The 13036-nt window shown below is 39.3% G+C and overlaps 3 protein-coding genes across 3 annotated transcripts; all 3 read left to right on the forward strand.

Moving 5' to 3' along the window:
* The first annotated feature begins 1989 nt into the window (after positions 1-1989).
* Positions 1990-10484, forward strand: LOC309690468 (uncharacterized protein). The gene is made up of 5 exons (XM_082507497.1): positions 1990-2078; positions 2345-2587; positions 3355-3627; positions 4652-4894; positions 10149-10484. Exons 1-5 carry the CDS (start codon positions 2067-2069, stop codon positions 10422-10424), a joined length of 1047 nt encoding a protein of 348 aa, XP_082363623.1. The 5' UTR covers positions 1990-2066; the 3' UTR covers positions 10425-10484.
* LOC309690551 (gamma-crystallin S-1-like) lies at positions 6775-8881 on the forward strand (the record flags this gene model as incomplete). Its single annotated transcript, XM_082507654.1, has 3 exons — positions 6775-6897; positions 7096-7338; positions 8430-8881. 3 exons carry the CDS (start codon positions 6775-6777, stop codon positions 8700-8702), a joined length of 639 nt encoding a protein of 212 aa, XP_082363780.1. The 3' UTR covers positions 8703-8881.
* Positions 10485-11902: 1418 nt separating the features above from the next.
* On the forward strand, positions 11903-12662 carry LOC309690566 (gamma-crystallin M2-like; the record flags this gene model as incomplete). Its single annotated transcript, XM_082507677.1, has 3 exons — positions 11903-11911; positions 12046-12288; positions 12390-12662. 3 exons carry the CDS (start codon positions 11903-11905, stop codon positions 12660-12662), a joined length of 525 nt encoding a protein of 174 aa, XP_082363803.1.
* Positions 12663-13036: the final 374 nt, after the last annotated feature.

Genomic DNA, 13036 nt, shown 5'->3' on the forward strand with positions numbered 1-13036 from the left:
CCAGACTGTGTTGGTGGAGTTTATGCGATTATGGAGGTCTGATGACCTGAAGCACAACTCCATGCTTCTTGGTCAAACAGCCTTTGGTGATGCTGGAGATGTGCAATGACTCAAACTACTGATGGTCTCACCGGAGTCAGAGATTTTTAAAAATATATTATTTACCCAGGAAAAATACAACTCTTGGAGTTAAAAATGGCTTGTCCTCACCAAGAAAGACACAGCTCATACACAAGGTCAGGGTTTACTGATTTTCATATTTGATATGACCTTGACCTAATTTTCATCAAAATTAAATTGGCTCAACCTGTCACTGGTATCTATCTGGACTGGACTTCTTTAAGTTGTTTGAAGACGTTTTTATTTCTCATCCAAGAGGTTTCTTCAGTTCTAAAACCAAAAGGTGGAGAGTCCCGGATATTTAAACCCTAGTAGGGATTGGTAAATGGACTGATCCTTATATAGCAATTTTCTACTCTATCTGAGCACTCAAAGTGCTTTACACAACTTGTCACACCAGTACTTTTCCCCCCTAAGCACTTACTATCTAACATTCCTACATACCCCGATGGATGCATCAGAGAGCAACATGGGGTTAGTATCTTGTCCAAGGATATTTGGCATGTAGACTGCGATCAAACTGCAAACCTCCCAGTTAGTTAGTAGGTGACCTGCTCTACCACCTGAGCTACAGCCACCCTCAGGATCGATTCTGTGAAGGGTCGTTGAAACACTATTGATCATGTATGTCATCAAAAGGTCCAGGGTGTGAAAAAAAGGCGTGGGTCATTACCAACAGAGGTTTCGGGAGACACCTGTGTGACAACCTCAACCTCTCATGTACCTATTGAAGTCACCTGATGAGTTGGGGTTGAGGCGCCTGGGAAGGGATCTCAAAACTGGATTGTAGGTGGCAGACAGTGTGTCGTAGGCCTCTGTTCAATGACGGTCATTCACAGTAGACATAGAGGCCTGTTTCAGTCCTTTTTCAAACCATCTTTCTTCTCTGTCCAAAATGTGAACGCCGGGAACCTTTAAAAGAGTGAACTCTATCCTTTAGGTGCAGATATACAGCTGAGCCTTGTCCCGTCGAGGTGGCATGCGTTTGTGGAGTGGCTGTTTGGTTTCTCCCATGTACAAGTCTAGGCACTCCTCATAGCATACAGCAATATAAGTTTATGCTTTTGACAAGATTCACTTATTACCTGTTAAACATTCCAGTTTTGTCTTTGATGAAAACAATGAAATCATTTTTGTTACCTCGGGTTATGTTATTAATTTAGAGAATCAGTTTGTGGATAAATGATTATTGTAGGTTTGTTACCTTGCAGTATAAACTACCCTGATGCAACTGTTGTTGCGGCTATATAAATACAATTGAATTGTTATAGAAATGTAAGAAAATCTCAAATGATTGACTTTTAGAATCAGTCCTAATCCATGCCCAGTAATATTTAGAAGCATTCGTTACCATTGTAAGAGAAAAACTGGATATTTGGTATCTCTTTACAATTACATATCAGATTGTTTGTAGAGTTACTAAAACTGTCAAATAAGTGTACCTGAATACAAACTCCAAAGTGACACAAAGTAAAAGCACCTAAATATCACTTTGGTACTGATATTGACTTTACACTGAAGGTGCCTGGTCCCATTTTCCTCATACAAATAAAACACACAAATCCACATTTTTCTTTTTTGGAATTTCTGCAAATGTTTATAGAGGCTGATTCATTTTGTGATTACCTCTGACATTCTGCGAGCAAAGATTAATCTCCTTGATGAGTGGATAAAATGTGTCTCTAATGTCCATATCAATAAAGAGGGCACAGTGGGTCAGTAATTTGCCTGGTAGGACTTTTGCATTGATGATTCAGGGATTTTCGCTGTATGCGCAGGATCAAGACTCTTGGCAACGATGCCAGTACGTTAAATCCCCACTCATTGAAAAAACAGCTAAAGTGGGATCTACTAACCCTTTGATTGAGGTTTATATAGCGGGGCTCTGGTGCCGCTTTGTGAGACCACCATTTTTCTGTAGGTGACTGGCTCCAGCACACTGCAGGATGAGTAGTAAGGTAAGAGAGATTCATTTTGTTTAGAAGTGGGCTTCTTCAAGCTGACAAGTTGTGTTGCAGCTTCTCAAATAATGATTAGGTTCTAAAAACTAAGCTGCCAGACACACCGACAAACTGACAGTGCCTTTAACTGACTTTAACAACCCATGACATGATCAACACTACCAGAATCACACATACAGGCTCGACTGAAATCTGTAGTACAGCATCACCAGACTTGGCTGTGACTGCCTCTGTCCACCCTCCTCCTCCTCCCCTGGCTTTAGATCATATTCTATGAGGACAGAAACTTCCAGGGTCGCTCGTATGAGTGCGACACCGACTGCCCTGACATGCACCCCCACTTCAGCCGCTGCAACTCTATCAAGGTGGAAAGTGGTTGCTGGGTGCTGTATGAGAAGCCCAACTACACTGGCTACCAGTATGTTCTGACCAGAGGCGAGTACCCAGACTACCAGCGCTGGATGGGCTACAACGACACCATCCGCTCCTGCCGTACCTTCTCCTATGTGAGTGAACAGGAAACTATGTGCAGTTAATACTATGAAAAATGTCATTTGAGAATTACATTTTCTGACTTAGAAGTGGTTTTATGTCATTATTTAGATGATTAAACCACTGATTTTTACTGTTTTCTATGTGCACAAGCCAAATAACATGATTAAAATATTAGATATTTTTTCCTTCCAACTAAAGTTGCACTTTAATAAGAGTTTAGATTTAGTTGCTGAAAAGTGCTTTCCCTGTAAAGAATCTACATGAAATAGTTCAAGGTCAGGTGTAGGAGAAGGTAATGTTTGGCAAACAAGTAAATAAAAGTCAATTATAAATGTCAAATAAGTTGTTGTTGCTGTTTTCTCATAATTATGACACATTGTAAAACTGTATTAAATCAGGTTCCATGTATTATCTGTATATTATTATTTTTTATTTTAAGCACGTCTATGTTTAACTATTCTTTTGATGTGGCACGACAAATAAATACCAGCCTCTGACATTACTTAATGAAATTTTATTTGCTCACATGCAGATATCACTGAACAAGGCCAATGTAGGCCAACATTTAGATGATATATTAATGCAGTCCTACAAATTCAAAATTAAAAAAAACCCAATGGTTTTGACATTTTTTTTTTTTTTTTAGACACATTTATTTTTTAAGAGTAAGCTATGTCAATTTCCAATAAATCTTCCCCTCACACACACCCATACAGAGCTGCAGAGGTACTGATGCTACTCTAATTTTGTGTTTTACCTTACTGCTATGTTCATCCAGACCAGCGAGGGGCCCTACCGCATGCGCATCTACGAGCGACCCAACTTCCAGGGTCAGATGATGGAGTTCAGTGAGGACTGCGAGTCGGTGCAGGATCATTTTCGGAGCCGTGACATCTATTCCTGCAATGTCATGGACGGCTACTGGACCCTCTACGAGCACCCAAACTACCGTGGCAGGCAGTACTTCATGAAGCCCGGGGAGTACCGCAAGTTCAGTGACTGGGGGGCCACCTGCGCCACCACTGGCTCCTTCCGCAGAATCACAGAGTTCTAATCTGGATTGAATCGCTATAGAAAAACAAAACGAAATAAAAATGGTAACGTGTCTCAGCGATTGACTTGGCATTATTAAGATATAACTTCCTAAATAAATGGAGCTGTTGTTAAACTACTTTCTGTGCTTTCTTTGTTACTGACTGATTTAACTAACATCACATGAAATGACACATAAATTTTGTGGAAACATTTCCAGCATTTAAGTATCATCATTTATTATATGGACATTCCACACATTGACACATTTATTTGAAACCTTAATAGTTTCCTGTGCCAGAATGAGCCTTTATCTCATTTTGACATACTTGCACATTCAATAAGGAGGTTGCCATGTGGCATTAATATAATTAAAATGAACATGGCATTGTTCTGCTTAATTTTTACTGCATAAAATTTAGTGAAATTGCAGCAGAGAGTTTTAGAACACACTCACTGGCACGAGTGTCTCTAACTCTTTGTAATAAGGTAATTATTTACTTTCTGAATTCTCCTGATTAAAAAAAGGGCTAATTTTTGGTGTAATGTTTGTTGGAAGTACGGTTTTTAGTTTTTCTAGTAGTCAGTCTCACTCCTACAGAAAATTATAAATCAATATCAACACACACCAGCAAAAAGAAACGTTTTATAGGCATTTACTCACCCTTCATACTCTGAATCCAGCCCATTTAAAGCAAACACATGAAGATTGAAAGACCTGTGACTGTTCCAGCGCCTGCACATGTTGTAGCTCTTGCTGGAAGCTGTATGGCATCTGTTAACCTGAACACAGGACATGACAAACAGGAGTGGGAAGACTCTTGTAATATTTCTGCTGACACCACGCCTCATTTAAATAACACCAACTGCTCCTAAAAGGGTATTGTATATAAAGATGGAAGCTAATTTTAGGATTTAAAAACGCAGGAAGAAGTTTGACCAACAACAGCAGGCATTATGGGAAAGGTTTGTATGTCGTTTTACATGACGGATATCTGTAGATCAAAAATGAGCTTACATGCCTTTTTCTGTCCCTCGGTCAGATCATCTTCTATGAGGACAAGAACTTTGGAGGCCGTTACTATGAGTGCATGAGCGACTGTGCCAACTTGCACTCTATGTTTGACCACTGCCGCTCCATTAGAGTGGAAAGTGGCATGTTTATGATCTATGACCGTCCGGGCTACGCGGGAAACCAATACTTCATGAGGAGGGGAGAGTACTCTGACTACATGGGCATGACCGGCATGAATGACTGTGTCAGATCTTGTCGCATGATCCCCTCGGTAAGAACCTCAGTAAAATACCATCACTGTGTCATACTGCATCTTAACCTCTTACAATAATAGATTCAGCGCACAGAAAAACATACACAAACTATTCAATGATTTTCTTTTTCGATTAAAAAAGTAACTACTCTGAAATTAGAAATGAAGGTGATTTCACTTAAACTAAAGAGGTCACTGCTGACTGCTCCAAAGCTGATAAAGTGCTGCTTTTGTGCTCTTCTGTTAATTCTAATGTTTTAAATTTTGCTTGCTTGTCCTCCAACATAACTGCCAAGCAGCAGACTGTATACTTGACTTTTAGCATGTAGCATCAGCCAATAAATGGGCTAATTTTGCTACAGCAATCTGTGTTCAGAGGTGTTTTTGGTTTAAAAAATATAAACTATCCTATCCCACCAGAGAACTTTTGTTTTCTGGGTAGAGGACCATGATGTAATATCCTTTTCGTCAACCATAGTAGCCACACGCTAGCTTGTTACTGTCTTTTTTCTCCCGTTTTATGGACAGTGGCAAGCTGGGTAAATTGTTAAGATGTATTAGAGTGAAAATCAGTCTGTTAATTGCACTGGTTTACATTATCAGATACTTGTGATACTTGTAATACATAATACTTGATATTAATATTTCATTTTTAAAAAGTATGGTGGTACTGGTATGTTAACATTAATTAACACGTACCATGCCTACCAGTGGTGTAGAGTAGAAATGGCCTAGAAACAGGCATCAGTGTTTACTCTCTTCTTTTAGTGCCAGTATCTATGCTAAGCTAGGCTAAGCAGCTTATTGCAGATATTTTATTAGGTATGTGGTGCATCATCTAACTCACAGCTATGCACATGAACAGATTTCACAAAAAACAAACCTAATGTGACCGTTTGACTTTCCTGACCTCTGCAGCACAGTGGCAGCTTCAGGATGAGGCTGTATGAGCATTTCGACATGGAAGGTGGAATGATGGAACTGACGGATGACTGTCCTAATCTCATGGACCGTTTCCGCCTCTCCAACTTCAACTCCTGCAATGTGATAGATGGCCACTGGCTGATGTATGAGCAACACCACTACAGGGGGCGCCACTACTACCTCTCACCTGGCCATTATAGGAGCTTCAGCAACTGGAACGCCATTAGCTCCAGGGTTGGGTCCATCCGACGTCTCATGGATTTATAAAGACGGAAGGACAGTTCTTGTGAAATGTCTACTCTTTGCCTTGTTTTACACACTGAATAAAATGGCATCAGTGCTCAAGTGTACTCCGTTTTGTTTTTGCTCTCTGCATCTAGAGGGCATCTTTCCCCAGGAGAATGTGCTGGGCTTGTGGCCTGACATCCTAACGCTCATAAGAGGATTGAATAAAATCATTCAAGCACTAACACTTTTCTCACCCAGGCTCAAGTGTTATCTATTGGACCTTTGTGTTTGTTTAGACATGAGCAAATATCCTACAAATTAACACAAGCATTTTGAAAGGTTGTCAGTAAAAATGTAAACATTGTTTCTATTTTGGTCAGAAATAAAGCTCACCACCAGATGGCAGTGGTAGAATAAAAATTACATAAAACACAAACTATCATTCTGTTGACAAAAACACAGACAGACTCATTTCTACCATGGGAAAAAATATTCTAATCAAGTAGCTCCAAACAAAACAACTGGAGGTTTTTATGAATGTAAACATTTAGAAGATATCTTGGTGAACGTGGGTGGAGCATAAACCCTCAGTCTGAGGTAAATTTTAGCAGTGCAACAACAAACAGCACCCATTCAGAGTTGACATTGGACCAGTCAGCGCTCACCTGTACATACATAATCCCCAAACATCTCTTCAGGATAACACAACGGCACAAATGCCAAAGATTCCTGGCATTACAATATGAATGACACGTGCAGAGTCTGCATTTCACATTCACTATATATGTAACAGGTTTGAGTCTTCAAAGAGCTGGATGGATCATACAGAGACTAGGCACAGGGCAGGAGAAGCAGCCAACATGGGGAAGGTAAAAATGACAGTTTTGGGCAAACAAGCAGGTGGGGTACGAAATGCTAATAGGCTTCCTGAGTGTTCACAACTTGTACCGAGATGTCCATTAAAACCATGAAAATGCTTGTAATACTCAAGCAAATATGATAATATTTGTTTCCAATGAACATATTTGCAGTGCAAACACTGAAAAATATATGATTTGTATGTTTAGATTATCTTCTATGAGGACAACAACTTCTCTGGGCACCATTTTGAGTGCTGTAATGACTGTGAGGACTTGTTAAGCCGACTCAGCCGCTGCAACTCAATCAAGGTGGAGAGTGGTTGCTTCATGATCTATGAAAAACCCAATTACTCTGGTAACCAGTACTACCTGAAGAGAGGAGAGTATCCGGACTTCCATCACTGGATGGGTGTCAACGAGTCTGTCAGCTCCTGTCGTCACATCCCTACGGTGAGCTACTGTTAGTTGGCCAAACCCAGCCTTATACATTCGCTAGAGTTCACACTGCCTCTTGATAGATTGTGAGAATGTAAACTAACCAGACCTAACTTTTATTGAAACAATTTTTAAACCTTTGTTTTTAAAATGTATTTCAAGATTTTGCAAACACTTTTTAACCTACAGGTTTAAAAACAGTCTCCATTATAGACTCATTTATAATCTTAGCTGCCGTTCTGTTTTTAATATTTTCTAAGTAATAGCATATTATGTCTAATTTACTTATTCCAAGCTGTTATATAAATCAAATGGATCTTTATACAAGAGGGTGCATCTTAATTGTTGCTATTGATCTTCCAAAAACAACTGTTGTAGGACTAATTTTGCCTTTGGTGTAATATATTTTAAATGTTAGCATGATTTCACTGTTCTTTCACCTTAAAGAAAGGCTAAATCAGTATTTGAATTTAATTTTACTTTGGATTTTCTTTGAAGAAAATGTAAAAAGAGGGTAACTTTTACCATGAAAATGGTCAAATCAGATATGAATACATGACGTTTTGCTAATTATAACTTTATTTAAATAACTACAGAATTAGTCTGCTCTATAAAGGTGAATAAATGCTGACACAAATCTAATGCCTATCAAAACACTTTATAATGAAAATATCCATCCAGTCAATCTGTACCACAGTTTTTAGAGTCTTGAAGATGGGCTGGCCCAGGTACTGGATTTCCACTCACAGGTTTTGCAGACTCTAGTTGTAAATGAGCCATTAACACATGTTTTAAAGTCCACTTTAAGTATTTTTTGCCTTCACTTTTTGTGCAATCTGAGGAAGTGGAACTGTGTCTTTCATTTTGACCAAAGTAGGTACATTAGCATGTTTAGCTAGGTTAGCTAGCAAGCTAAAAACATATTATTTCATTGTCGTTCAAAAAATCAGTTTCCCAAACTCATTCAGTATTATTTCCTTGTAGCAAAATAGAAGATTCCATAATTACATTCGAGAGTCATTACAAATATAACAACTTTTTTTTTGTAGAGGTAGTTCCTGAAGGTGCAGCTGAGTAAATGATGACCATCTTTGATTCAAAACTAGGACCCTGGGATGTTCAACATGCGCCTGTATGAGCGGATCGAGTTTGGGGGTCAGGTGATGGACCTTGTGGATGACTGTCCCAGTGTCATGGATCGCTTCCACGTTAATGACATCTTCTCCTGCAACGTGAAAAATGGCAACTGGCTCTTCTACGAGCACCCAAACTACCGGGGCAAGATGTACCTGATAAGGCCTGGAGAGTATAAGAGGTTCAGTGAGTGGGGTGGCAGGAGTGCCAGAGTCGGATCCATCAAACGCATCATGGACTATTGACCACTTTTGGTAGTTGCCAGAGCTACATGAACATTTTAGAGAGCCTTCATACTCAGATAATTATGCTTGCAACACTAAAGAAAGAAACAGAAAACAGTTTTTGTCACTTAATCAAAATACTACTGTCCTGCATCAGAACATTCCCTTATGTAAAGCTTGGGCTCACCATTGGACTCACCATTGTAATAAAGCAATTGCAAAATGGAGTCGTCATAGTCCATTCAGTTGTGAGGAGGACCTCATTTATCAAAGCATGATTTGTTAGTACTGTAACGTTTCAAACAAACAGATTAGTCCATGGTGGTAACCTGATCTGAGTAAGACATTTTTGTAAGTCCTTCATATGAAGTCATAGCCAACATGTTTGATACTTTAGAAATGTTGACTCACATAAAAAAAAAACCCCAACAAGCAAACAGCTGGCAGCTTGTGCAAATTATGTGCTGGCTCTATTAAATATCAGTATTATTCTGCTGATGTTGTGCAGGACTATGTGACTATCATCCTATTGTACAACAGCATTTTCGGGAAGAAATTGTGATGAACATGGAGGAAAGAACAATAACGACACACACCAAGAGTCATCTATACATAAACAGATTTTCCTATCTGCCCACCCCCACTTGTGATCCATCATCACTGTGGGGATATATTTAAATGACAATACTTTATGCTGTGCAATCACACAGCAGTCCTTTCTTTCTTTCTTTTTTATAAAGCACAGTAGCTTGGCTCAGGGACAGCACTGGTAATAGAGTCTGATGCCAACACAACCATGGGAAAGGTAAAGAAACTAAATGTTGTGGTTTTACAAAACTCCTGTTTTTGTGGCTTCTAACAGCACTCTGTAAAAAAGTGTCCGTGTGTGCCTGTTGCTTTTGCAGATCATTTTTTACGAAGACAGAAACTTCCAAGGGCGCTCTCATGAGTGCAGCAGCGACTGTGCCGATCTTCACACCTACTTCAACAGATGCAACTCCATCAGGGTGGAGAGTGGCTGCTTCATGGTGTATGAGAGGCCCAACTACATGGGCAATCAGTACTATCTGAGGAGAGGAGAGTACTCTGATAACCAGCGTATGATTGGCATTAATGACTGTGTCAGATCTTGCCGTATGATCCCACAGGTAGGTCATAATGACTTGCTTTAAGACTCTGTTATAACCCCATAATATCCATCAGGTTACCAGAAACCCATATTGGGTTACTGCTAAATGGGCAGATATTCAGAAACTATAAATTAATTTTAGCACCATAGAGTTTACTGAAAGCTCTTTTGCAAGATGTTAATAGACAAAAATATTATATTAAGGGACTAGTTTTTAAATCCTTATAGGTTACCCGGTCAACTCTTGCTTTTCAAAAATGTTTTAAGTAATTAAATGCATGTAAAGAAGGACCTGATTGGGGAGATTATAAGAGTTTTTTTTTTAATTTCTTTGCTAGCACCAGGGTTCCTACAGGATGAGGCTTTACGAGCGTGCTGACATGACCGGGCAGATGCATGAGCTGGTCGATGACTGTCCAAATGTCCAAGACCAACTCAGCATGTCTGATTTCAACTCCTGCAATGTGATGGACGGCCACTGGCTACTGTACGACCAACCTAACTACAAGGGCAGAGTGTACTACCTGAGGCCTGGAGAGTATCGGAGGTACAGTGACTGGGGAGGCATCAGCCCAAGGATCGGCTCCATCAGAAGAATCACTGACTTCAACTGAAGTCAAGCTTCATTTAAATGCATCTTTCAGTGACTTGAATTGTCTGTATTCCCAATAAACTTTAACTGCTTAATAAAACAAGCATCTTTTATTTCCATGTATCACTACAAAACTTCATTAATATTTTGCAAAGGACCCTTAAGATGGCAGATGAGTTTTTTCTTGCAATCAAATGTTACAGAATGGAAAATAAGTACTCTTTGGGGCCAGTGGTGAAACAATTTATCTACCAGCTTCTGGGTAACTGGGCACTATAGTTTAATCTCCTCTATGCTTAGGCATACCATGGCAAACAATACCTCTCCCAGTTGGTTGGCTCGATAGGATTAGCTGGTCTGCGGTGGGAGAATTTATCCATACGATTAGTGTTAAACACTACGCTGCACGGTGTAGGAGAGGAAACTGATCCTGGACACCTCTGACAACAAATGACAAAATATGGAATAAACAATGTAAGAATGAGATTGATCTGGCAAAGATGGTAACATAAGCACATGTTTTTTAAACAGTTTAAATATAATGTCAGACACATTACACTGTTATGATTGACAGTTGCTTTGAAACAGCTCACAAGGACCAAAAACATTCATTATGCTAAAGATTGTCTTAAAGATTTTAAACAAACAACAAAAAACGTAAAAGTTAAACAAAATTTATCTGGAAAATAAGTATAATATAAACTTTAACTTTTTTAGTGATTGATAAACTACACTGCTAAGTGATATTAAATACAGAAACCGTAACATTTTCACATAAGTCTTACATTTGAAGAGAGAGGGAGAAGAAAAAAAGGCTCAAATCAAGGTGAAATTTACTATTGCACAGTTTTCAGCATAACAAAATGTTATAAGTAATTAATTATATTTGACTAGTGGCTGGTGGTAATACCAAGAAATAAAAATAATAGGAGTTATGTGTTCAGGTCCATTTCTCCTGTAGGGGGAGTCTTCAGAAAGTCAAATTACTGTGAGTAAGTAATCGTGAAAGTCCTAAATCATTTAAAAATAGTGAATTTTACATTGCTTAACATACAGTAAACTGTAAAAGTATATACAAAACTTCTGTTATCTTCTATGTCACATGAAGACTGGCAGCACAGTATACACACGCTTGTTTATTTGCATATGGTAGGGTTGCTCAGGTAGAGGGAGAGTAAATGGCTTCCTGCTCTGTTACACAACATATTTAATGCCAAAGCCCTGTTCCATATTGTTCTGCAGCTATTGTCCACTGGATGTGTGGATACCATACTAGTCTTTTCCTTTGTCCATGCATGTCAAAACCAAACCAGTTAATTTATCCTTTTTTTCAAATACAGATCCATATTTCTCACCCAATGTTGGGCTCTAACAAAAAGGTAAACATGTGCTAGTAGCCTTCAATTATAACTATGAGATAATTTGAATAACAATGCATTTGTTTGTCGCAAGGTAGTATAAAAAGCCCTGAAAACATGGGGAATCTCTCCAACGGAGACCATGGGCAAGGTAAGTACTGGTTTTGTCTCTCTCTGCTCACATTGAATGTTAGTTAAATTTGTTGGTGGTCTTTTACACTTTTTTTTTTTGCTGGAAAGTCTTAACTGAGCAGTTGAAGCTACGACTCTTTTATTTTTCATTAGATTATCTTTTACGAGGACAAGAACTTCCAGGGTCGCTCCTATGAGTGCAGTAATGACTGCACAGACCTTCACTTGTACTTCAGCCGCTGCAACTCCATCAGGGTAGAGAGTGGCTGCTTTATGATCTATGAGCGCCCTAACTTCATGGGCCACCAGTATTTCATGAGGAGGGGAGAGTATCCTGACTACCAGAGGTGGATGGGCTTCAGCAGCTGTATCCGCTCCTGTAGGATGATTCCAGTGGTAAGACAGACATAACGCTGAAAAATACACCTAGACATAATGGTTTCACTGAAATATGGCAAAGGTTTGAACATGTTGCTGATTCTCTTCTGGCCCCACAGTATCGAGGTTCCTACAGATTGCGTATCTATGAGAAGCCTGACTTCAGTGGTCACATGATGGAGTTCATGGATGACTGTCCCTGTGTGTCTGACCGTTTCCATCACCGCCATGTCTACTCCAGTAATGTTATGAATGGCTACTGGATCTTCTACGAGTACCCCAACTACCGAGGCAGACAGTACTTCCTAAGACCCGGGGAGTACAGGAGGTACCGCGATTGGTGCGCCACCTGCGCCATTGTCGGCTCCTTCAGGAGAGTCACCGAATTTTAGCCATCAACTGAAACCTTGCTGTAAATATAAAGCACTTTGTTTATTAAAGATGTTGAATTTTTAACTCGTCTTGTGAATTTGTTTTGATTGAGTTGTTCAGCTTTGAAACTGTGATTGCTTTGTTGCGGGTACATAACGGGACCCATCAAAAGACTGGTAACATGTTGACTGTTTGGTCTGCAGATCCTGTACTTACTCTGTAGGTACTGTGAAGAACAATACCTACTTTTGTTTATTAAATTAGATGTAATTAAAAAAAACACCCTGGCCAGTCCAGCTGATCTTAAACAAATAAACTATACATCAAGTAGGCAACAACAAAATCATCTACAGCATTATTGTTTGGACTCACTTGTTGTACTTTCTGGAATAAA

This window comes from Aulonocara stuartgranti, assembly GCF_965226115.1.
Source record: "Aulonocara stuartgranti genome assembly, chromosome: 16".
In the NCBI taxonomy this organism is placed as follows: domain Eukaryota; kingdom Metazoa; phylum Chordata; class Actinopteri; order Cichliformes; family Cichlidae; genus Aulonocara; species Aulonocara stuartgranti.